A 25587-nucleotide genomic window follows, 5' to 3' on the forward strand; every position below is an offset into this window, starting at 1 on the left:
ACACACCCATAACCTTCATAAACAAAGAAGCGTACTGGTCTAAAATCAGCCACTCTAAAAGATAGACGAGCCTCACCACATCCGCGCACCTTCACACTATACAATACAAACAAACGTTCACAATTCAGATAGCACCACAGTATAAATAGCATATAAATAACATCATGCACATAACAGGATTTTCACATACCATTGATAAAACCTGAGTACCCAAGAGGAAGAAACTGCTCCACGCTGCCAGGTAATCAGTGTCCAACAAACATTACCCTCCAGCTGAGTTTGACGCTCCCTTATGCCGTTATCAGCAGCGTGCCCGGCTACCGTGCGCGTAACCACACCTGTAGCGGCAGCGCCTCACACTATCTTACTCAATAATGCCTATCTATGTAAAGTTTGTTAACATTAGCTAACATTTAGTTTATATTGTATAACGTTTTATTTCCAAGATTGTTCAGGTGCCGCCGGAAAGTCCGCCAAATATCCCTCATTTTCGTTCTGTTGCACTGTCATTGTTCCCTGCGCTTATCGCCACCCAAGACGATTGTGATTGGTTTAAAGAAGTACCAATAAACCAGATCACGTTTTTCTCCCATTCCAGAATGTTGGGTGGACTAGCCAGACCCTCCTTTGGAGCGCTGTGGAGGTAGATCTGGCAATGCGTGAAAAACTAACATTTACCATCATATGATAGCGGTCATACCAAAACATGTAAGGCTGTAGCAGCAAAACCCCTGTTTGTATTTAATTGAGGTCAGTTGCAAGGTCAGTTTTCTTGTTTATAATTCTAATTTCTATCTGTACAAGGAAGAATATGCTTTTTATTCTTGATTATTATGGATAGATGGGTGTATAATTAATATTAAGAGTAAAACTTGTATATTTTGTCCCAGTGATTCTGGTTTATTACATTATGAGGCCTCATTTTGTGTCACACTTGACTGGTAAAACCTGTCTAAATGTGGCTGCTCTGTTCACTGGTCCTTTGAATAGCTTACCTCATGTACCACAAACAACACACACATTCAGGCAAATATACACCGACTCATAAGCATGAGTGCAAGATGAGCAGAGCAGAGACAAAACTTCTCTGCGGGCTGTATGTGAGTGCTGATCCTGCTCTTATACAGCAAACTAAGCTCTCTCTGCTTAATGCCCAACAGAAAAGCTCTTTAGCTGTCATTATGAACCCGCCTAACCCTGCAGCCCTTCAATTCACCATCCTCCAATCTCCCTTGACATCCATAACCTCACACTCACTTCCATTGGATCGATACAATACACAACTTTTAGATGTTTATTAATCATCCGATCAATACTGTACTGGGGTGGCCACCTAATAGCCATGGTAGGTGCTCATCCCACCTCAGTAGTAGTAAATGACAAATATTTCCTACTGTAGGTTTAGACAGCCAAATCTTACTTAATCCAAGCTTTTATAATAATAAGATATAAGATTGCTATAATATCACAGTATAATATTACTACAGTGTTTGTGACAGTTCCAAGCCAGACAAAAGCCAGACAAAAGATGATACCCCAGATTATTACATTTAGAAATAAAGACTAAGTTGTGATGACTAAAAAAAGAATGGATGAGAGTTATGCCGACCTTACACCAAACGACTTTTCAAGTGATTCCACCATCGCAGACTAATTTCCAATATCATGAGAGTCTTGCTAGAGTTGTGGTCATAAAACTAAGTACTAGTCTTTTTCCCTTCTTGATGTTCCAACAAAATCAAACATGTTTGATATTATTGTAAGGTTTAAGTCTTGTTAGTGAAGTTAAATCATGTGAACATTGTCAACAACCAATGGGTAAATGTTAATGTTAACATATAGACAAAACATTGTTGAAATGTGTTCTTACACTGGTACAGTCATGCCCTGTGATAGATGTACAACTGTGCATGTGCAGAAATAAATAAAAGTAACTCCCCATTCTGGTTGAAGCAGCAACAATGAGCATGTGTGTTTATTCCTCCGTTAAGTAAGCCGGTATTCCTGCCCTAAAGATGACAGCACCAACCAGAAGGGAACATGGAAGCCAATTTTATTGATTATGTTTCGACGGAGATGAGAGAAATTACAAGTTATGGGAGACAAAGTTTTTGGGGCACTTGTGTTTGCTAGGGCTAAAGGCCGCCACATTGAGCGTGGATGAAGATGAAGAAGACGAAGAGAAAAACTGGTACATATTTTGGACAATAAAAGTATTTCCCTGATAATGAGAGAAGCAGCAGATGATGGGAGAAAAGCGTTGAAGGGAACATTATGCAGGTAAAGTGAAGCCACGTGTGATTAGGTTCTACAGAGAGCTAACATCTCTTCAGAAAGCCACTAACGAAAGTGTTACGGACTATATAATTCGTGCTGAGACAGGTATTACAGCACTGAGGAATGCTGATGAGACATTAAGTGAGGGGCTGTTGATTGCAATGATTCTGAAAGGTTTGCCCAAATCATTTAAGCCGTTTGCCATCCACATAATGCAGAGTGACGAACAGGCAACTTTTGGCGAGTTTAAAACCAAGTTGAGGAGCTACAAAAGCACCGAGAAGTTTAGCGCCATTTTAACATTAGCTGGCCAAGAGGAAGATATAAAGAGTCTCAGATAACCTGCTACAACTGCAGCCAGAAAGGGAACATGTCCCAGGAATGTACTGTTACTGGCGAATGCAGAAAACAGAGACAGTTGTGTAATTTTTGCAAGAGCTCCACTCATAAAGATGCAAATTGCAGACAAAAAAGAAGAGACAGTATGAAACAAGCAACAGATGCTGAAGGCCACACATTTGCATTCAAAATAAGTGACTGTCAGGTTTGTGGACTGAAACAGAAAGGGCTGATGGTTGATATGGGAGCAACGCCACAAAACAACTGATGAAGGTGCTGTCGGCGTTGTTTCCACAGGACAATTTCTCCTTTAAAGCAGCGACAGCCAGCGGAGCTTCAGTCAACTTTCGACAGGGGTGTAACCAGCTCATCCACAAGAACAGTACTACTTTTGACATCGAGGAGTACGATAGACTTTACTATCTTAACACTGTAAGTGATGAAAATGATGATGGATGTCATGGTTGCTATGATATTCATGCACAAAATTATTGGTCACTGTAATTTTGAAGGTGTGTCAAAGTTAGAAAATGTGACAGAGGGAATGAAAATCACAGGTAAGATTGACAAATGTAACCTAAACTGTGAAAATCTGCACACAGGGAATTCACGCAGAGCAGAAACCGAGAGCCTGATGAAAAGGCAAAAGCGGCACTTGAGCTTGTGCACACTGATTTGGCTGGCCCTATTAAGCCAGAGGCAAAAGATGGGTTCAGATTCAGTCTAGCATTTACTGATGATTATTCAGGGGCAGTTTTTGTGTATTTCCTGAAAGCAAAGAGTGATACTGTAAAAGCTACTGAGGAGTCTATTGCCGATGTGGCCCCTTATGGGAAAAGTGTGCCAGGTCAGATAATGGCACAGAGTTCACAGCAAAAGAGTTCCAGTCACTAATCAGTAAGAATGCCGTAAGACATGAGACTTCAGCCCCTTACCCCATCAAAATGGGACTGCTGTGAGAAATTGGAGAACACTGTTTGAAATGGCAAGATGCATGCTACTTGAGAGCAACCTACCAAAGATTGTGGACATATGCTGTAATGACTGCTGCAGTAATTCGCAACAGGTGCTACGATAAGCGTGTAGGACAGACTCCACACTACATGTTTACTGGGAGAAAGCCTGTTCTTTCAAAGATGAAATAATTTGGATCTGTTTGCTATGCATACAGAAAGGACAAAAAAGTTATACACACAAGTTATGTTAAGTATGTTAAGTTATGTACAACAAGAGATAAATAAAAGTAACTCCCCGTTCTGGTTGAAGCAGCAACGATAAGCATGTGTGTTTATTCCTCTGTTAAGTAAAAGGTGAATTATACTAGCCGCATCCAAGGTGGCGCACGCCATCGTGACGTCAAAATGACGTAATATCCTGCCGGCGCGACAAAGTGGGAACAGGAGGCCTGAATGAGTTCGCCGACAACCGGATACCAAGACTCTCAGAGTGACTGAAAGTCTCTCTAGTAAACTTACTGGGTTAAGATGAGTTCTTGTTTGGTGAATGAAAGGCATGATCCGACGAAGTAGGTCATTGAATCAAATCGAAGCATTGACGGCAATGCTGCTGCCAGTTGTGCCGTTGTTTACCTTTTTCTTCTTCTTCTAGTCCGTAGAAAGAGCAACGTCGGTAGCCTTTGCTCATTAGCGCCACCGCTGTTCGGGAGAAGACTGCAACTAGTGACCACCAGCGCAGGTATAAATAGTAAATGAAATGGCGATTTCATGACGTCACATATGCACGTGCCAGCTGGGCTGCGGTTACTGTAAAACACGCTAAAGCCGGTATTCCTGACCTAAAGATGACAGCACTAACAGGCGCGCTTCCTACAGCACCGAACAGGAAGCAGCAAACGGCTAGAGACAGTGTTGTTTATGGTTGCTATGGTGCCACACAAAGCGCTAAAGAGGGAAAGTTGCCGATTTTCAACCCTTCTGAAGCGGGTCATCCAACGGGAGTTTTACTGGCGGATAAACGCGGAACTTCGGTACTGCCGCCATTCATCAGCATGTACAGCAGAACAGAAAATCTGAGAACTTTCCCTTAAGTTACCAGCTAATGCTAGCATTGTATAGTAGCCTAACATTGCTTTAGGACTTGGACTTGCCTTTGGACTCTTTTTTTGACTTGGGACTTGAGATTTACATATGACTAGCAGTTGTTTCTACCCTGCTACTACAGAACTGCAAAGACCATGTAACCATGTATGAAAGATATTTTATATCTTTAAGGCCTACCACACACGAAAAAGACTTTGAAAAGACTAAAGTCTGACACAATCGCACATCTAAAGAGTATCTGTCATAATATTCAAAGACTGGAGATCTTGCAGGGTCAGAACTACGTTCGTTTTGAAAATTGTAACCAAGCTACTGCTAGCGTTAGCTGGTAACTTCAGGGCAAGTTTGCCGCTTTTCTGTTCTGCCATACATGCAGATGAATGGCGGCAGTTAAATCTCGCTGGATGACTTGCTTGAGAAGGGTTAAAAATTGACAACTTTCCCTCTTTAATGTTTAGCTGATTGCAACCATAAACAACACTAGCTTACTCGGTTTGCTGCTCTTTGTTTGGTGCTTGAGGGAGCACACCCGTTGGTTGTTGGCAATGTTAACGTGATATACCAATATCACTTACGTTACACTACCAGAACTTACGTTAATATCAAACACGTCTGATTTAGTCAGAACGTCAATACGGGAAAAAGACTCCGTTTTATGACAACCTTACATTAAACGATTGAGATGACGGGAGCACTCCCCAACTTTAGCAAGATTCTCATGATTTCATGTTGATATCGAAAGTTTGTCTGTAGCAATGGAATCGCTTAAAAAGTAATTTGGTGTAAGGTCAGCAAAAGTATGTATTCCTTTAAATTTGCTTACTTGGATGGGTTCTTCCTGTTAAGTGTCAGCCTCATATCATCCTACAAATTTTCATTGGAAATAAGTTTGGACATTGGCAGGGACACTGACACTGACATTTTGCTGTTTGTGGATTCCCTGACCTGTTAGAACATCTGTTTTCTCTTGGATCCCCAAGTTATCTATGAAACTGTGCACTGCAGTAGTTGCTCTTGGATTTTGTCTTGAAGACAAGATTCAAGATTTTGTCTTGAAGAGCAACTTAAATTTGGCTGCAGGTGGAACACAGTAACCTTTCCTATGAGCCATCTCCCAGCCCTTACACAACCCCCTTACACCCATGTTATATATATATATATATATATATATATATATATATATATATATATATATATATATATATATATATATATATTGTTCTTTGGGGTCTGAAAAGTGAAACCAATGCGGGAATGCCTTAAACCTCGTTTCTCTCTCATTTCCAGCAGGAGGCGACTCCGCTCGTTGGAAAAAGAAGTCAGTTTCTATAGAAGTCTACGGGAAAATGACCCTACTTCTAACTTAATTTATTACCTCAGTAATTTTCATTACAGTTTATGGTCTCAATCTCTAGTTTTAAGTCTTCTTTAATACAGCAGGATCTTTATTTAGTTAACTATGTGACCATTTATTTTAAAATTGATGAGGCAGGGGATGCTTTAGGGCGTGGCTACACGCCGACATGTCAATCAGGACAGAGGCTAAGTAATGCAGGCAATCCATTGTTAATATACAATTACTGATTACAGCCACATTACAATATGTATAATCTGGGGTAATAATTATTTAAAGAAATAGTGGTCGTGTTAACTAACTCCTAGAAAGATTCAAGATTCAAAAATGTTATTGTCATTATGCAAGCATAACAAAATTGCAATTGAGTCAGCCTCAAATGGTGCAATGTATTAATAATTTCACACATATTTTCAAAGAATAAAAGGCACAAATAAGATACGAGATAATAAATAGCAATAAAAAGAACAGAAATTAAGCAATATAAGTACAACATAACGTAATACAATAATTAAAAAATAATATAATATTATTAAATAATAATGAATTAAACACAACTAAGGTGTGTGCAAAACATTGGCAGAAAGCAGCAGCAAAAGTAGTGATGTGAATTGGGGTGTTGTACCAGGCTGTCATGCAGTTAAACACATTCTCATGAACAGGTTCGTAATTTCACACCAATTTGTATGATATCTTACGAAATCAGGTAACCGCTGGCTGGTCATGTGATGCCGGGTACAGAGCTTTGTGAGCTGTTGGTCGCATCAGCGCGTATCAGCAGGAGTTAGTAGTTGAGTTTAGCTGACAATAGGTTACTTGTAGTCGGCTACAGAGCTCTGTCAGCTGTCAGTTGTATCAGCGGCTGTTTCTAGTTGAGTTTAGCCAACAATAAGTTACTGGGAGGCAGCTACAGATCACCGTGAGCAGTCGGTTATATCAGCAGCCGGTCTAGTTGCGTTTAGCCGACAAAAGGTTACTGGGAGCCGGCTACAGGACACCGCAAGATGATCATCCTTTCAGGAGTCCGTGAGCGTGCAATAACGACAGTTAAATTTAACCACCAAAAAGAATTGTTAAAAAAGGAAAAAGATTGTGGTTTGGATTACACTTGGAACACTTGGAACACTCCTTGGAAATGAACACACGTTTCTTGGGTGAAAGTGTTTTGTTTTCCATGAATGCACACAGTGGAAAGAGAGAGGGGAGGGGAGCTCAGTGTGTCAAAGGAAGTCCCCCGGCAGTGTAGACCTATAACAGCATAACTAAGAGCTAGACAGGTCCTTTGTCTGAATCAGTTAGAAGGTTTTTGTAATTTTCACCAGTGCCGTCTCTGTATGGAGGATATACGTATTTATTCATAATTCAAATTGAAAGTCGAAAGAGAAAACGAAGTGAGATTAAATTAAAAATATTATTTTGTTATGCTACTAGGAAAAATCATGCGATAATTGAATTTAAAAAAGAAAAAGGAAACTGAAAAAGCAAAGTTGAAATGAAAAATGATAATTTGAAAATGTAAAGCTTAAATATAAATGCTTAAACTGAAATCTTTGAAATCTTTTATTGATTGAAAATCGCAATGGAAAGAAGAAAAGATATCCATCTTCGTCCGCTTATCCGGTGTCGGGTCGCGGGGGGAGCAGCTCCAGCAGGGGACCCCAAACTTCCCTTTCCCGAGCAACATTAACCAGCTCCGACTGGGGGATCCCAAGGCGTTCCCAGGCCAGGTTGGAGATATAATCCCTCCACCTAGTCCTGAGTCTTCCCCGAGGCCTCCTCCCAGTTGGACGTGCCTGGAACACCTCCCTAGTGAGGCGCCTAGGGGGCATCCTTACCAGATGCCCGAACCACCTCAACTGGCTCCTTTCCACGCGAAGGAGCAGCGGCTCTACTCCGAGCTCCTCACGGATGACTGAGCTTCTCACCCTATCTCTAAGGGAGACGCCAGCCACCCTCCTGAGGAAACCCATTTTGGCCGCTTGTACCCTGGATCTCGTTCTTTCGGTCATGACCCAGCCTTCATGACCATAGGTGAGGGTAGGAACGAAACCCGATGCGTCGAGAGCTTTGCCTTCTGGCTCAGCTCTCTTTTCGTCACAACGGTGCGATAGATTGAATGTAATACCGCACCCGCTGCGCCGATTCTCCGACCAATCTCCCGCTCCATTGTCCCCTCACTCGCAAACAAAACCCCAAGGTACTTGAACTCCTTCACTTGGGGTAAGGACTGGAGTAGGCACTCCATCGGTTTCCTGATTTAGAGGTGCTGATCCTCATCCCAACAGCTTCACTCTCGGCTGCGAACCGATCCAGTGAGTGCTGAAGGTCGCAGGCCGATGATGCCATCAGGACCACATCATCTGCAAAGAGCAGCGATGAGATCCCCAGCCCATCGAAACAGAACCCCTCCCCACCCCGACTACGCCTCGATATCCTGTCCATAAATGTTACAAACAGGATTGGTAGAAGAAAAGAGAAACATCAAATATGAAATGGAAAAGCTTAAATGGAAAAAAGAAATTATTTTATTTTAGCCTTTGCACAATTTTATCTTTTGAATTTAACATTTGGCAATTGCCCTTTTCCATTTCGATGTAACATTTGGCTTTTCAATTTGGACTTGACAGATGTCAAAAGCGTATGTAAATGAGGAGGTGTGGCCCAAAGGCTGGTGGGAGGGTCTGAAACGAAAGGGGTGCAGTGGCACCTTATGGACAGCAAGGGGAGCTGACTGCTGGGAAGCACACTGAGTTGAGGAGCATCTCACTACAGCCCGCGGGAAGGCGGGGCTTGACATCAAGCCAGCCTGGTAGCGAAGCTGACTTATAGCCTCTTGTTTCACATTAGATGATAGAAACTGATGATGTAGGCTAAACACAAACGACATTTCATGCAACAGTGAAGTTTTCATGTAGTTACTGTAATTGGGCCCGTGTACTTTTTGTTCATTTGATTTCCGATTAATATTCCGGTATAATATTGATGACATTGTGTTCAAATGGAAAACAAGCCATATTTCAGGAAATAAACTTGTACATGATTCTATTGAGAGACATCCAGCTGACAGGGGGTCTGTGAGCATCACTGGCCGAAACAATTTTACGAAAATTGTAAAAAAGCAATTGATTCTAGAATCTAGGACGGGAGTTTGCTGTAGTAGCAGCAGCCAACAACTGGAAACTTTTTACAATTTTAATCTGCTATTTCACCACTAAATTCACTTCTGAGACTTTTTTATGCGAGAAATCAACTGTGTAGAGTTTGAATATGGGCAGTTTTACAAAAAATGCATGGCCAATTGCACATTTGCGCCAATGTTGTCGGACTTGAGAAGCTCCAGTCTGACGTGACAGCCAGCTGGGATCGCTTGCTCGCCGGCTACTATTGCAGTGTTGGTTTTCATTTTTATTAGGTTTTTGTGTTTAACTCTTCTTTTGTTTACTTTTGTTTTAATTGATTTGAGTTGGGGGACAGACACTGTGGTTAAGGAAATATGAATTTGTAACTGCTCCAACGGAAGCGCAGAGAAGCGTGCAGCACCCCACCTCTGACTTCTGGTTTCAACTCTAGGTTGTCATGATTTAGGAACGCTCATAGACTCGGTCAAATTTCTAGATACGAGAGCGGCTCTGTCCAAAGTGGGATGAATGCCGTCTCTCCTGATCAGACCATCAGGATTGTGTGGTCTGTGTGCGCATTCACCTCTCTCTCTCTCTCTCTCTCTCTCTCTTTCTCTCTCACCAATTTTTTAATTTAATTAAATTTTTAATTTATTGTTCTAGCACTAATTAGTTTCACACTGTCTGTTTCAACTGATGTCATCATTGTATTACATTTAGTCTATGAAAAAGACGTAAAATTTCAACAGTAGCCTAAACAGTAAAAGAGGTATGATCCTGGCGAAAAAGTGCACAGACTTTCTTTAAAATCAAGCCGTTTTGCGATTTTTTGAGTTAGGGCGACACCTTAAACTTTGTGAAACGCTTCCTACGACAAACTCATGAGTGTACATGCCGTGTTAAATTCAATTCAATTTTATTTATAGTATCAAATCATAACAAGAGTTATCTCAAGAAACTTTACAGATAGAGTAGGTCTAGACCCCATGCTATAATTTCCAAAGACCCATCACTTCCTGTAATTCCCACATGAGCAAGCATTTAGTACGACAGTGGCGTGGAAAAACTCCCTTTTAGGCAGAAACCTTGAGTGGTGAGTAAAACTTCCTTTTAGGGAGAAACCTCGGACAGACCCAGGCTCTTGGTGGGCGGTTGTCTGCCTATTATGAGAACAGATTTCATTAAATATTTAATATGGCGTTTTCTTAGCGGGGTGCAAACATGTTCCTTCCTGAGAATATTTTGCACAGCCACCATTGCAGCCTCCGGAACTTAGCGCCACCCAAGATGACTGCAATTGGTTTAAAGAAATGCAAACAACCCATAATGTTTATCCCTCCTATCCTAGAATGTATCTGTGATGTAGCCAGACCTTACGTCACAGCTCTGTGGAGATGCGAGACTTGCTGGCGAACATAGTGAAGTCAGGTGGCTAGAAACATGACTCCAAATAAATACTAATGTTTCTCTGTGTCTACTGGATGTGTAAATAGGCAACTGTTAACACATGAGCTATATATCGACTTCATAAAGAAGAAAATATATATACACTGCTTACAGAACTGAAATTTCACATAAAAATTACTATATCAACAACATGTTGAAATATTAACAGAATAGTTGCCTTAACTTAAGCTTTGAAACGACAGTTACGATTTTGTAACCCTAGTTCTTTAAGCACAGGCAGAGCCCTCTACTGGACTCTATGGGTAATACTCTCCTCCAATCCCGAGTACGCATTCACCCACTAAATTTTGCATTAACATAGCCAACCTGTGTCTACCTGAATACGTGTGGACAGCACAGTATATAAAATCAAATGTGGAGGTTGGGAGGAGAGGGGGATGTTTATTTGCTCTTTGAGAAATATAATTGTTTTAATCAAAACCTTATTTACATTTGAATCATGAAAATCTACACCAGCAACATCAACAGGACGGGGCAGAAAAACCCTGCACCATGAGAAAACCCCTCAGATCTGCAACTGTGGTTCTCGTCTTCAGTGGCTGCTGCTAGGATGCCTCAACACACGACCAGAAGTCTGGGAGAGGCCGATTGCAGTGGGCGAGCCGGGCCATAGAAACCGCTGTGGAGACCGCTCACTTGCTTTGGTGGAAGCAGCAGGGGCAGTAATAGCCCAACATGGCCTGCCGTGATCGTCATCACTGCCGCAAAGGTCCTGCAGACAAAAGCCGGCAGTGAACTCCTGCAGGATGCTGGACACTGATGAGATGCTGTCATCATCATCATCCTCATCTGCAAACAAAGCCGCTGACTCGGTGGTGAGGACCACAGGCAGCTCTGGGGTGTCCTCGGCTGGAGCGACGGTCTCGACGCCGATCTTGGACTCGACACCACCTCACAACACAGTAAAGCATCACGTTGAAGCTTTGGAAGTGATTTGGCCGCTGTTAGCGTCTGAACATGGGCAGCTCTCTGCCAATCTCGCAGGCCGGTGGCTGCTGCACATCGCTATCCACATGGTCTGCACTGAGGCACTCAAAGCAGTAGATAGATAGATAGATAGATAGATAGATACTTTATTCATCCCAAAGGAATAATTTTAGGCATCCAGTAGCTTAGACAACCATAACACAACAAACATATACACATATATCACACATACATAAGAGTAAAAATAAAATAGAAATGCAATGAATATGACTACTAGTGCTATGGTAGAGTGTGTGCAATGGTGGTAGTGCAAAAGTGAACAGTGCAGGGATTGAAAATGCAATAGATTATTATTAAATATGAACTATGACTTTGAAATATTAACTGGTTATGAATAAGAACAATATATAACAGGGAATAAATTATAAGAAGTAGATGTTATGACCACAGTCCAGATTGTGTAGGAGGGCTAATATAGCCTATAAGACAGTTGTACAGTAGACAAAGTGATATAATGGTAGGGGCTGAGATAGACAGGCTCATGCTGAAACGTCCATTTCTCCACTCCCCCTTTGTGTGGTATTGAAGAGTTGGATGGCCCTGGGGACAAAGGACTTCCTCAACCTGTCTGTAGAACATGACATTGACAGAAGTCTGCCACTGAACATGCTCCTCTGTTTGATGAAAGTGCTGTGTAGTGGGTGGCGGTCATTGTCCATGATCGCCAGCATCCTACTCATGTTCCATTTCTCTGGAGTTGCTGTAAGTGACTCCAGCTCAATGCCGACAACAGAGCCAGCTTTCTTTGGCTGGGATGATATATGATGTCTTCCACAGTGCTGGTACCTTCCCCAGTCGGAGGCTCAGGTTGAACACATGCTGCAGAGGCTCCCCCACTTCCACTGCACAGGCTTTGAGCAGTCTGGGACACACTCGGTCTGGGCCGTCTGCTTTCCCTGGGCGAAGTCTATTCAGCTCTCCTCTGACCTGCTACGCCATTATGATGGGAGGAAGGGGGGTCCCTTTGTTGAGAATTGGAGGGAGGGGTGCATCAGTGAATGGTGGCTGGTCTGAAGTGCATGAAATCACACTGTCTATGGAAGCAGCATGGGGGAGGGGTACAGTTGATTGTGGAGGTGAGCGAGAGGCTGGGGGGGCATGCTGTGAATAGATTGAAGTAGGTGGCGGGTGCGGTGTAGGGGTTGGACAGGCCATTCCAGCAGGAGCAGGGCAATCAAACCTGTTGTAGAACTGGTTGAGCTGGTTTGCCCTCACCACATCCCCCTCCACTATGCTACATTTCTTCTTGCAGCCTGTGATAGTTTTCATGCCCTCCCAGACCTCCTTCATGCTGTTCTCCTGCAGCTTCTGCTCTACCTTCTTTCTGTATTCCTCTTTTGCCTCTTTCAGCTTGACCTTGAGTTCCCCCTGTACGCATCTCAGCTTCGCCTGGTCCCCCTCTTTAAACGCCCTCTTCTTTTTATTGAGGAGGTCCTTGACATCGCTGGTGATCCAAGGTTTATTGTTTGGAAAGCAGCGTACAGTTCTTGTGGGAACAATGTCTATAGAAAATCAGATAGTCATTAGTGCAGTGTGTGACTCCCTCAATATCATCACCATATGATTCCTGCAGTACATTCCAGTCTGTCGACTCGAAGCAGTCCCTCAGGCCTCCTCTGCCTCAAGAGACCATTTCCTGAAGTAGCGTGTTGTGGTAGGTTATCTGCGGACAAGTGGAATGTACTGTGGTTGTAGGAAGACCAGGTTGTTTTCTGATCTCCCCAGCGGTGACAGTGGAGTGGTAGTGTATGCATCTCTGACATTCGCATACATGATGTTGATTGTTCTGTTATTCTGTGTAGGGCAATTAACAAACTGATAGAAGGCAAAAAGGGTTGAGTCCAGTGTAACATGATTTAAGACCCCTGAAATCGCAATGAAGGCTTCAGGGTGCTGAGCCAGAAGCCTCGCGACAGTTGAGTGGATGACGTCACATGTGGTTTCAGCCAGATCCCGTGGAGGGATGTAAACACAAACAACAATGGTGTGTGATAGCTCCCTAGGCATGTAATACGGACGGAGACTCACCACTAACAATGTCTGGGCAGCAGATAGTTTCCTTCACCGTCACATGTCCTGTCACCATTTAGTGTTGACAAAGAGTGCAAGCCCCCCACCTTTGTTTTTGCCACTTTGTTTAGGGTCTCTGTCCGCCCTCACAGTTCAAAAGCCGGTTAGCTCCACATTAGTGTCCGGGATGTTGCTTGTGAGTCATGTCTCTGTGAAGCATAGTAAGTAAGTAAGTAAAATGTATTTGTATAGCACATTTCACAGATAAAAATCACAAAGTGCTTCACAACAAATGGAACGGATACACAACATTTATACATTACAGTACATAATCAAAATCATAATAAACAGAAATACAGTTAAGACACATAAATCCGGCCTAACCACCCTATGGTCTAGTTAAACGCCTCTTTAAAAAGAAGAGTTTTCAACTGAGTTTTAAAATTTGTCACTGAATCCAAGCAGTGTACAGAAGGAGGCAATGCGTTCCACAGCCTAGGTGCCAAAGCTTGAAACGAACGGTGACCTCTAGTTTTAAAATGTGTATGGGGGGCAACTAAAAATCTCTGACCTGTTGATCTCAGACTACGTGAGGACGTAAGCAGCTGTATCAGGTCATAGTAGGCTGCACTCCCTGTATAACTTCATGTTCTTCACCAGGGCAGCCAGCTCGTCAGTCTTGTTAGCCAATGAGTTCACATTCCCCATCACAAACGAAGGAATGGACAGCTGGAACCTCCATCGCTTCTCTATGAGCCTAGCCTTGACTTTAGCTCCAGCTCTGCATCCTCGGTATTGTCGCCTTAGTTCCTCCGGGATCGGTTGAAATGTGCCAGCATGTCCGCCGTGTCCCATTGTCCTCAGTTTAAGCAGTTCTTCCCTCGAGTAAATTAGGTTCTTATTGCTGTGTTGCGGACTAGTAATAGCCATATCCATAGGATATACAAATATCCATGCGAAGCGTAAAAAAGATAAAAAGTTTGCAAAGGAAAAAAAGTTATAAAAGACTAAAAAGACACATACCAGAAGGGTAGCTACTGAAAAAGGCTTCCACTCTCGTCGGTACATGCGTAGAAGTAAACACTGATGAGGTTCTTGAAGCGTCGACCCCATCCTTGGAGGAAAAAGATCAGTGAGCAATAGGCGGTGTGCTGCCTTATATACTGTGGAGGGCTGAGCATGTGTGAGATAGAACTCAGTAGCTGTACAGTATGTGTGTATTGTCCCTGAGTGAAAGGAGTAGAAGCATTAATCCTTATTCACAAGACAAATCTCACAAATATACACATAAAGCCTGTCATTTTAATGGCCAAAAGATAAAGGAAAATAGTCCAGTAGCTTATTTAAGACATGATATATCCATCCTCATTTCATTAAGTCACAGGTAATTTTTAATCATTAATTTGTTGATAAAAAAAAAGTATTCTTCACTCTTCCTTTCCTCTTTAGAACGCTGCAGTGAGAGAGCTCATTTTTAGCTCTGGCAGTGCTCCAGACATCCTAACAATGTGTTGTTCCTGTTCATTATTTTGGAATAACATCAGTTTCCTTTTCACTAGCTATCTGATGCTCGTCCTAAAATTACCTGTGACTACAATTTCTTATTCTTCTTCTCATTCTGACAGGAGGTGAAGTACTTCCAGTTTCCTGGAGAGCTGCTGATGAGGATGCTGAAGATGCTGATTCTCCCGCTCGTCGTGTCCAGGTACTGATGTCTCCTTTGCTTCATTAAAATTAGGGGTGGGAATCACCAGAGGCCTCACGATACGATATCATCACGATACTTATGTCACGATACAATATTATTGCGATTTTAAACATATTGCAATATTCTGCGATATATTGCAATTTATTACCTTTTTTCCAACTTCAAATTTTTCCCAGTTTCAAATGATGTCCCCAAAGGACAATTTTGTCAACATTTGTTTTATCTAAAAAGATAAATTTCTCTGTTTGTTCATCTCACTTCAATTGTATTGCTGCAAAATGGGGATTGTCAGCAGACAGACTGACCAACACATATATCATAAAAGATCGATACTTGGCGTCTGTGTATCGATACAGTATTGCCACGAAAAATATCGCGATACTATGCTGTATCGATTTTTTCCCCCACCCCTAATTAAAATCCTCACATCTTCAACCCTTTGGCTCAAGATTGACATTACAGTTTTCAGTTTTCTGTGAGTTATGATACTTTAAGTGTATATTCATATACTGTAGGTTCACAGCAGGCTGGAGTGGAAATAGTATGCTTAGGGATAAGAAAGTGCAATAAAAAAGCTCACCTCACAGTGTGAGGGGCGTGGCCTATTAAAGCTTTTACTTTTTGGGCCATTTATAGAGCCACCGTCACCTTTTGCGAGTAACTAACTTGAGTTTAATTTAAAGCTCAAATGTTGAAATTACTGAAAATGCCCATCCCCACTAGTAGCCATGATAAACTAGCGCAATCTTAAACCTAAGGCAACTAAAACACTTATAAAGGTTGTTTGTTTTTAAAAAAGCAATGTGTTTGAATCTGCATGTACGTTTTGTTGTTTTTGTTTTTAAATGAAGAAATGCTGTTAAAGTAGACCTACGTGAATACTGGTAAAGTAGCCTAGGTCACTGCAGGTGAATGGGCAACATTTTTAACTGATCTATCATCATGAAACTTCCCCAGTTGATTACTTACAATAAAACAATATCTTTTTGTATAACAAGTTTTCAGAAATATTATGTTTAAATATGCAAATGAGGCATACACTTGTTAAATATGTGCTCCATATCCAGAAAGGAAATGTGAGCATTGGATAATGCCAGGTTCAAAATTCTTGTTTCATTTTGTTGACAAACGTTTTTACAGAGAGAATTTAGGATATCTCTTTATATCACTCAAGAAATCAATATAAACTGTTATCATCATGTTTTTAGGTATATAATGTTGTATAATTTAGGCTATGAATGATATGTGAACTGTAAAAAGCTAGTGTTGTTGTTGGCGGCCTGTTTTAATTTTAGTTTTAGTCTAGTCTTTGTGTCAAGCTGTCACTTTAATTTTTATTAGTTTTAGTCACGTTCATACTCTTTTTAGTCCAGTCAAGTTTCAGTGGACTAAAAGTCTGAGCATTTTAGTCTTATTTTAGTCCGAATTATCCATGACTGTTTTTGTCTAGTTTTAGTCGACGAAAACTGACGACATTTAGTCTAGTTTTAGTCAATGAACATTTTTAGTAATGCAGTTCTATTTAACCCAGTCAGCATAGTGTACATACCTAGTAGTATAGACAAAACCAAAATTTTCTTTTAGCCAAAACACCATTTCAAACAAGTTTATCTTATTCTATTATATATATCTTATTGTTACCATATAGATTCAAGAATACATCCATTCCAGACACGCAGGACGCTCTGATTTGAATTTACAACATATTTATTTTACCAACCAAACATGTTAGAAGTACACACACATACATTTAAATAAAATAAATGAAATAGCATCACATGAAAATGCCAGAAAAAAATGTATACATTCAAGTTGTACCTCCTTGTGGCAAAGAAATCCTGAGCACTAGTTGGCTTTTCCATCTTCTTGGGTGGGACTTGCTTCACTGGTGCCATAGATACAATGTCAGGACAGATGCAGCCTCTGGAAAATCTAACTGTTATAAATATTAAAGTGATGGTTCGGAGTAATTTCACCATAGGGTCCTTTGCACCATGACCTTGAGCCAAACAACCCCCCAGAAGCTTTTTTCACCTGGGTCGAACATTGGGAGAGTTAGCATTATCAGCTGAATAGCTTAGCGCAGGGGCTAATGGATCCAGGTTTGTATCTTGTAAGTTACCCCACTAAAAATACCCCAAATGATACCAAACTTCTACACGAGTATAAATAGGTTATGCACTCATAAAATGATGGTTTGGAAAGTTTGTAAGTACACCAGAAGTTTATGTAAATAACACTTGCCTGTTGGCTTCTGCTCTCTGCTGTTGTGCTGTTGCTTAGGGACGTCTACAAATTACAGCACCGAAAAGAGATACAACAAAAATATTTATTAATTTAATGATTAAATAAGGTAATGTCTCCAAACTTACCTCAATTATAACTTGTCTCCTGCTAGTTATACTACAGCACTTACTTTAAAAAAAAAAAGTTCTACATAATCAAAACAGAAGTAGTCTAAGCAGTAGTCTTGGGAGGCATGTTAATGCCAATACCATTTGTTTAAATGTATGTATTGGTCTAGAATAAAGTATTCAAAGTCATGTTGTTTATGCCAAATTCAGTTCAGATGTTTGTCTCAGTCGTTTTCAGCTCCAGTGGCTAACGTTTAAAGCTAACGTTAAAATGAGACACATTAACCACAGCCTCATGAGTTGGCATGAGCTTTCTAAAATAGAAAATAATGTTACGTTAATGTCTTGCCTTACCTCAATTTCTTTCTTTCGAAATGTCGTTTCTTCTTTTTCTCGCAAAGACGAACGCCGGCTGGCCGGCCATTGGTCCCTTTCTCTGTGTCAGACTTAATTTAGTTTGCTGTTGTTTACGCTAGCTAACTCATCGCAGCTGCATCTTCTAAATAATCCCACAAGTGGGGCTTGAAGAAGTAACGTTGCCTGCGTCTCCGCAGTGCACTGATGCAGTCCCTGAAGCGAGACACAGGAAACAGAAATACTGCAAAATAATGAGACAAAATAACATAATAACATTTCGTCTCGTCTCGTTTTGGTCAATGAGACATTTTAGCATAGTTTTTATTTTGTAAACCACATTAAGTTTTTATTCGTCAACAATATTGCATTATACATTTAATTATAGTCATTGTCACAAGATGTGATAACGGTTCGTTGACGACGATATTTCGTCATAATTTTTGTTGACGAAAGCAACACTACCTGCCAACAGGTACTTTTTTTTTATCACCTCCGTTGAGGTTTCAAGCGAGCTGAGGCGATAGCAAAAGGTGACGTGAAAACCTGCAGACTGCTGACTGGTTGGAAAGAATCATCACTAATCACTGTGTCATCATTGCCAGCGACAGACGGGGGTGTCCTGAACAAACCCACCATTTTTAAATAGTTTAGCCAACTGTGTTCTTTTGCTGCCTCTAGCATCTTTTGAAACAAAATTTTTCTTCTGGCTGTGCCAACAGCCATATACCGAGAATCAAAAACCACACACCTTCGACGTTCTGTGTGTGTAGGTCACGGCAGTTTCCTGCGCCGTCGCAATGACAACCAGCCATGCTCGTCTCACGCATGAGGCGGTACTAAATCTGTCGAGTAGAGCTGGTACTAGCAGTGGGTAAGCCCCATAAGTGCTACTGAAGTGGAGATTTCCACTTTTTAAATTACATGAAACTTTCCCAGTTGATGACTTCCATAAAGTATTGAAAGTTATAACTGATATTGTTTAAATATTCAAATTATGCTTACTTTTGGTTAATGCAGGAGAAATCTACAGACAAAAATAAACAAAGTGCAGTAAAGTTTGAAAGTTATGTATGCAAAATAGTCCAAAAAAATTGTGTTTTTGTGTTTCCCCTTAATTATTTTTTACAGAATTCTTTAACTTTACATATATTTACTTTCTCATTAAAAATCCACATTAAGCTCATCATAAGCAAGTATGAAATAATAAAATATAGGGTCGGTGACTATGACTTCACTTCAACAATATGTACCACTCAGACCAATATTAGTTTGTCAGATGGTCAACTGCAACGGTTGTCCCGCCAGGTGTGGCCAATGGCCTGCTTGATGCCCTGGAGATAGGAGAGCAATCATATAAAGCCTTCAAGCATGAATTTCTTGAAACAACTCCACCAACACTACACAAGCCATGACAAAGAAGAAGTTATTAACATTCCTAGAGATCCAAAAGGAACTGTGCACCAAATGGCCAGGCAAGGAAGTAGTTCTGAAGGCAAATCTGTTTGGCCACATGGTTCTGGTGGCCCAAAATCGAAAACGAGGCATGAGCGATAGGTTTGCCTCATTCTCTGGGACCTCTATCATGGGCCCTAGCTAGGGATGTCACGATTTTGATTTTAAACCAAAAATTGATACAAATGCGCTTTTGATGTTGACTATTGAAATCAGAAGCAGGATCGGCAATTCCCCTGAAAAAAAAACTGGGCTGGCATTCTCAATCAATTACATCATCAATTGAGGAATTTCAAACAGTTGTTTTTTAGACAGTTGAGAAAAAGTGCTGTTTGTAGGAGAGAAAGCTCCATTTGGAGTGAAATGTCTGTTTTTTTTTCCTTTATACATCTATTGGTAACACTTTACAATAAGGTACACAAAAATGTAGGTAGTTACTGAGGAACGCATGAGGAATGAATGAGTAACGAATGGTTAGTTAATAATTAGTCTCTGATTGATTGTGATTCAAGCACTAATGATTAGTTACTGGTAAACAGAATTAGCCTGACAAGCCAGACCCACATCAAAACCATTGGCAGGGCTCAATCCGAGGGGCAAACGGTTGTCTTTCAAATTCCCTCTGCACGCATTTGGATAGCGCTACAACAAAACCAGAGCAACGCTAGTTGATAGATTAAACTTTTGCCATATCCGGTCGGCATAACTCCGAACACATCTTCCTCTTTTAAAAATGACTTCATTGGTGTTCTTTGTTCTTTTCTCAAAGAAAAGCTTAACTCCAAGTATGCTGTCTTCGTTATTGCTCTATACACTAAACAGCCAGCTAAACTCTCTCCTAACATCAAGACTCTGAAGACATCATTCCCACGTCCACAGGTTTAATGACGTTACAAGGAAAGTGTGAAACTGTAACATACAACAGACTAATCAATTCTATGCTAGCTTTTAACATATAGCCTACAGAATGTTTAGAATGTAATTTCATCAATTCAAATATTTCCTTTCTACTGTTACACAATATAATTCATGACTATTAAACTGATAGTGATTGTGATAGTGTTTATGCTGTACAAAGACATTTTTACATGTAAACAATATTACGTTCATTCATACGAGTGTAGCCTGTCCTGTGACTTATAATTAACTAGCAACCATGTAACATTAGTCATAGCACTATCGTGTTTGATTGTGGACATTTCTAATATAAACTTAACACAAAACAACACTGACAGCAAACTAATGATCTTTGAAATGTCATCATTTATCATTTAAAACAGTGAATAAATACATACCAAGGATGCTACTCTAGGCATAAATGTAGGCAAATGTAGCTGTAGATGGCTTGCTACACTACAACCATAAATCACTGAACCGTTTGTTTGTAGCGTTCGTTTACTTCCTAACTACGACTCATAGCGGTTACCAACTGAGAGTGTTAAAGTGACAGCAACGTAAATAGAGAACTTATTAAGATTTGAGGCAAATTAACTTCTTACTTTTAAGAGCTTATTGATAACAAAACACTCCCCACCTGATGTGAATACACGTCACCCAACAATCTAAGCACAGTCCATTTACTTAAACATCTGGAGGTAGGAGAAGCACTATTTCAGTGACAGTCCTTCCTGGTTTAATAACCTTCACCTCAACCTGTCGCACTTTCCCATCTTTACTAGAGAAAGTCTGAGTTATCAGTCCAAGAGGCCATTCATTTCTTGGTACTTGGCTGTTCCTGAGGAGAACAACACATCCTGGCTGGATGTTTGGATGGGTGGCCTGCCACTTTTTGCAGGCCTGCAGTGTTGGGAGGAATTGCTTCCTCCAGCAGTCCGAAAAGGTGTTGGACAGGTGTTGGACCTGTCGCCACTGGGACTTGTAGAGGTCCGCTACTCCAAACTCGCCAGCAGGAGCAGGAACAATGTTCACCTTTTGCGTGAGAAGAGCAGGTGGTGGTGCCTGCAGGTTACACATTGGTGGATAATGTTGCTCACTCTTTTCTTCCCACCAATGATCCAGAAGCCAACTGAACGGACAGACCCTTTTGTAAAGTGACGGCCTTGGTGGTGGATCTGCTCATGGTGGTATCTGATGAACAAAACTGCAATGTGAAGCTGGCCAGGGATAATCAAAGGAGTCTTTTCACTCTGATCAAGGCTTGAGTGGTGAAGACGACCTCCGACTCTTAGAAGGCCATCAGTGTCAATGAAGGGATCCCGATTTTTCAGAGGACTGGTTTTTGGTATCCTCTCTTGTTTTTGGATACATTTTATCTCTTGGCCATAAACTTCCTGTTGTACAGCTTGGATGATTATGGCTGAAGCTTGACTGGATTCCTCAACAGAAAATTCTCCTTTGCAGTAATGCCGGCTCTTACATGTGCCGTTTTCTCTCTGGGTTGTCTGGCAAATACGAACTATGTGAACAAGACGAGTCAATGCACGACACAGGGACTTCCAAGTCAAAAACTTGGCAAAGCGTTGAGAACCAAGCTGCTTGTGTGAGGCTGTAGTGCTGAAGGTGGACACTAGAGACCGGATGTCTGGATCTGAGCTTGGATCAGTGAGGTTGTAAGCGCCTTCAAAGGTGCTGGGCTCTGGTCTGGACAGGAATTGGGTCCACTCAGCCAGTTGCTGTTTTTCAGGTGGGCAGCGGGAATGGAGCGTGTTGCGTGATCTGCAGGGTTCTGATCTGCTGGTACACACTGATCTGGACAACATGATCTTCGAATGCGTAACATTCACTTGCTGACATTAACATAAAAGCACCTGGTCTCGTTGCAGATATAGCCCAGGACCACTTTGCTGTCTGAGTAGTAGGTTACGGCATCGAGCTGAAGGTCTAGTTCGGCTGAGATCAGTTTTGCTAACTCGACAGCAAGCACTGCTGCGAGCACTGCTGCGCAGAGTTCCAGTCTTGGCACTGTGTGCTCAGGGCGAGGTGCCAGCTTGGCTTTCCCCATTACAAATCCAACCTGGTTGTTCCCACCAGCATCTGTGACTTTAAAGTAGGACACAGCAGCGATGGCTTTCACTGACGTGTCGCAAAAGACACATCATTCTCTTCTGCTGGCTGCTGATGGTGAAGCTGCTGTGTAGCGTCTGAGGATGGAAAGCTCAGACAGCTCGGACAAGGAGGCTCTCCATGAAGTCCAGGCAGCCTCCATTTCTTGAGACAATGGAGCATCCCAGTCACGATTCTCAGCAGTAAGCTCTCGCAGGATAGCCTTGCCTTGGATTGTGACTGGCGCAACAAATCCAAGCGGGTCATAGAACCTATTGATCGTCGACAAGACACCACGCCGGGTGCAAGTTCATCTCATTGAAGACATCAAAGAGGAAACAGTCTGTGTGGAGGTTCCAATTGAGTCCGAGGCTGCGTTGCATTGGTGGCATGTCTGCATCAAGGTCCAGGTCTTTGAGGTCACTTGCATGATCGCTGGATGGAAATGCGTCCATGACCTCTTTGTTGTTTGCTGCGATCTTGTACAGTCTCAGATTCAACCTTGAGAGAACATCCTGTGTCTTTTTTAACAGATCTATAGCAGCTTCAGCTGTAGGCAGGGACTTCAGGCAGTAATCTAGATAGAAGTCGTGCATCACAAAGTGCCTTACGTCTGGGTCGATGTGGAACTCGCTGACTTGAACAGACCTGGTGCAGGCCATGAATAGCCACTGCAGGTGATGGGCTGTTACCAAAGACATGGACCCTCATACGGTAATCCACAGCGGCTTTGGAGAGGTTGTTGTCATGGAACCACAGAAAGCATAGAAAGTTCCTGTCTTCTTCTCTTACCAGGAAACAGTAGAACATCTGTTCTATGTCTGCTGTAAACGTGATGGCTTCTCTTCTGAAGCGGATAAGAACTCCAAGTAGCGTGTTGTTCAGGTCAGGTCCAGTTAACAGCATATCATTGAGAGACATGCCATTGTATTGGGCACTGGAATCAAGCACCACATGGATTTTCTTTGGTTTCTTTGGATGATACACTCCGAATGTCAGTAGGTACCATCGTTCTTCTTCCTCACTGAGAGGAGGTTCTAACTCAGCATAGCCATTCTTAAACATCTTGTCCATGAAACTGATAAAGTGCTCTTTCATTTCAGGCTTCTTGTCAAAATTACGCTTGAGACACATTAAAGATGCAGTAGGTAAGTCTTATAAAACTAACTTTCAGTCATATTTGCTGAAACTGACCCTATGTTCCAGTAGAACTACATGAATTATGTAAAATAAAAAAAACAACTCCTCTGGCACCTCCTACAGCCTGTAGTGCCATTGGCAAAATTACACTGCTCCCGGTTGATTTTCTCCAATCAGGGCCACAGGGGGTGTCTATCTGCCTGTCAATCACTGCTCAGGCACGTACACGCATATAAGAGCGTTCTCCCCTCCCCCCTCCCCGCGCACGAGCTGCAGAAAGGTTTCCCAAAACTCCGGTGAATATTGGAGAGGCTTTTCAGAGGTGGCGTGAGCTGTGGGATTTTAAAGATCTGAAGAACGATGCAGATGTAGCCACATTTCCTCTCAATAGGTAACATAATTACGATGAATGATTTATCTTTCACTTGGTTATTAGTAGTCAAAAGTCCACAAAGCTATGTTGGTGAGGATAATAGTAACGTTTGCACAGTGGTCGGTCTGATATGATGCTGAAATGGCTAACGGTAGCCTGCTAGTTAGCATCGTTTTACTGTTGGTGAGTAAAGTTAACGTTGTGTTAGTGTTTAGTTATTGAACATGTTGTCTGACATGCTGGCCAGCAGTTCTGTCAAACTCCGTTGTGTGGGAGGGGCTTAGGAGACGGTTTGGGCTGCAGCAGAAAGGGGGGAGGGACTGAGAAGTTGTCAATGTTCAAATTTGTTGGCGAAGTCCTGGATCTTCACAATCTTACCTACTGCAGCTTTAAATGCCTCAGCGCTTGTGGCCTGTTGTCAGGGAGCCGCTGCCGTGGAATCTTGAAAGGTAACGGTGCCACTCAACTGCTGCTTGAGTCTTTTCGCAGTCTTTCATCCATTATCTGGATTGAATTGGAGTAAGCCTGTAGCCACAAGCTCACGACGTGCTAGATATCTTACAAAGTAATTTATGTGTGAGCTGCCATTACTGGGGTTTGGTGAAACAGGACAGCGACAGGGAGAAGTTTGGCCATTGTAACTGTGTCTGAAGTGGTGCACAGGAGGGGTATGCTCGTCGTTGAACCCGATGTGTTGCACACCCACACCTTCAACATGCCTGGCGAGTGGCTCATGAACATCCTGATCAGCATAGATGCAGGCCTGCTGTGAGGTAACATGAAGTAGAGCAGTATTATTTTGATGTGGAAGAAAAGGACTGGCATCAGGTTTTAGACATGGAGGTGGGATGTTTTAGCTAGGGCTTGACGCTAACTTTGCCATGATGTTGCTGTCATCACATAACTGCAGTTCTGATGTTCTTTCTATGAAGTGAGAAGTAAAAAAATGTGCTGTGCGTTGTGAAGGTGAGGTGAGTCTATGTTCAGCTCACAACTGCGTTTCTCACCATTCACATCAACCAGTCCCTCCAGGATTTCGTGATGTCGGGATCACGCCAATTCGCGCCAATTCAACCAATCACCGTGACTTTGGTGTGACTCGCAATTTTGACCAATCACTGCAACTTTTCCACAAATTTGACCAATAACCGGAGTTTCCCGCAACCAATCCCGGCAGTCCCACATGCCAGACTTTACATCAGTATAATGTGACTGAGTGCCACTGACCAAGCGGGAGTGAGAGAGAGCTTGTTTCCGATATGAAGACGAGACTCGAACATCTCACATTTACCAACAAAACGTACAGCGAAAGACCATGCAAAACATTTCAGACCATCCTGCCAACCTGTATACATTTTAACATCAATGTACGCTGTAATGTTTTTTCACTCAAGTCGCTGCTGTTTCAATCCTGTTTGCTCTCTGCAGCGGGCGGGGACAGGGCTGCTGCTCATACAGTTCCCCCCGCTACTGATGCGGACACACAATCACACACGGTAGATGCAGGAAAAACCGGAGATGAGACGACACAATGACCTAAATTGAGGACAGCTACGCTCGTTATTACAAGTGCAATGATAAGTTAAA

General features: G+C 42.0%; 1 protein-coding gene across 1 annotated transcript in view; it reads left to right on the forward strand.

Moving 5' to 3' along the window:
• Nucleotides 1–25587, forward strand: part of slc1a7b (solute carrier family 1 member 7b) — a 206947-nt gene that overhangs the window by 84130 nt on the left and 97230 nt on the right. Inside the window, exon 2 of the mRNA XM_039812363.1 lies at nt 15239–15318. Within this exon, the coding sequence (XP_039668297.1) occupies nt 15239–15318 (80 nt within the window). The remainder of the gene's footprint in view (nt 1–15238; nt 15319–25587) is intronic.

The sequence above is a fragment of the Perca fluviatilis genome, chromosome 9 (genome assembly GCF_010015445.1).
Source record: "Perca fluviatilis chromosome 9, GENO_Pfluv_1.0, whole genome shotgun sequence".
Lineage (NCBI taxonomy): Eukaryota > Metazoa > Chordata > Actinopteri > Perciformes > Percidae > Perca > Perca fluviatilis.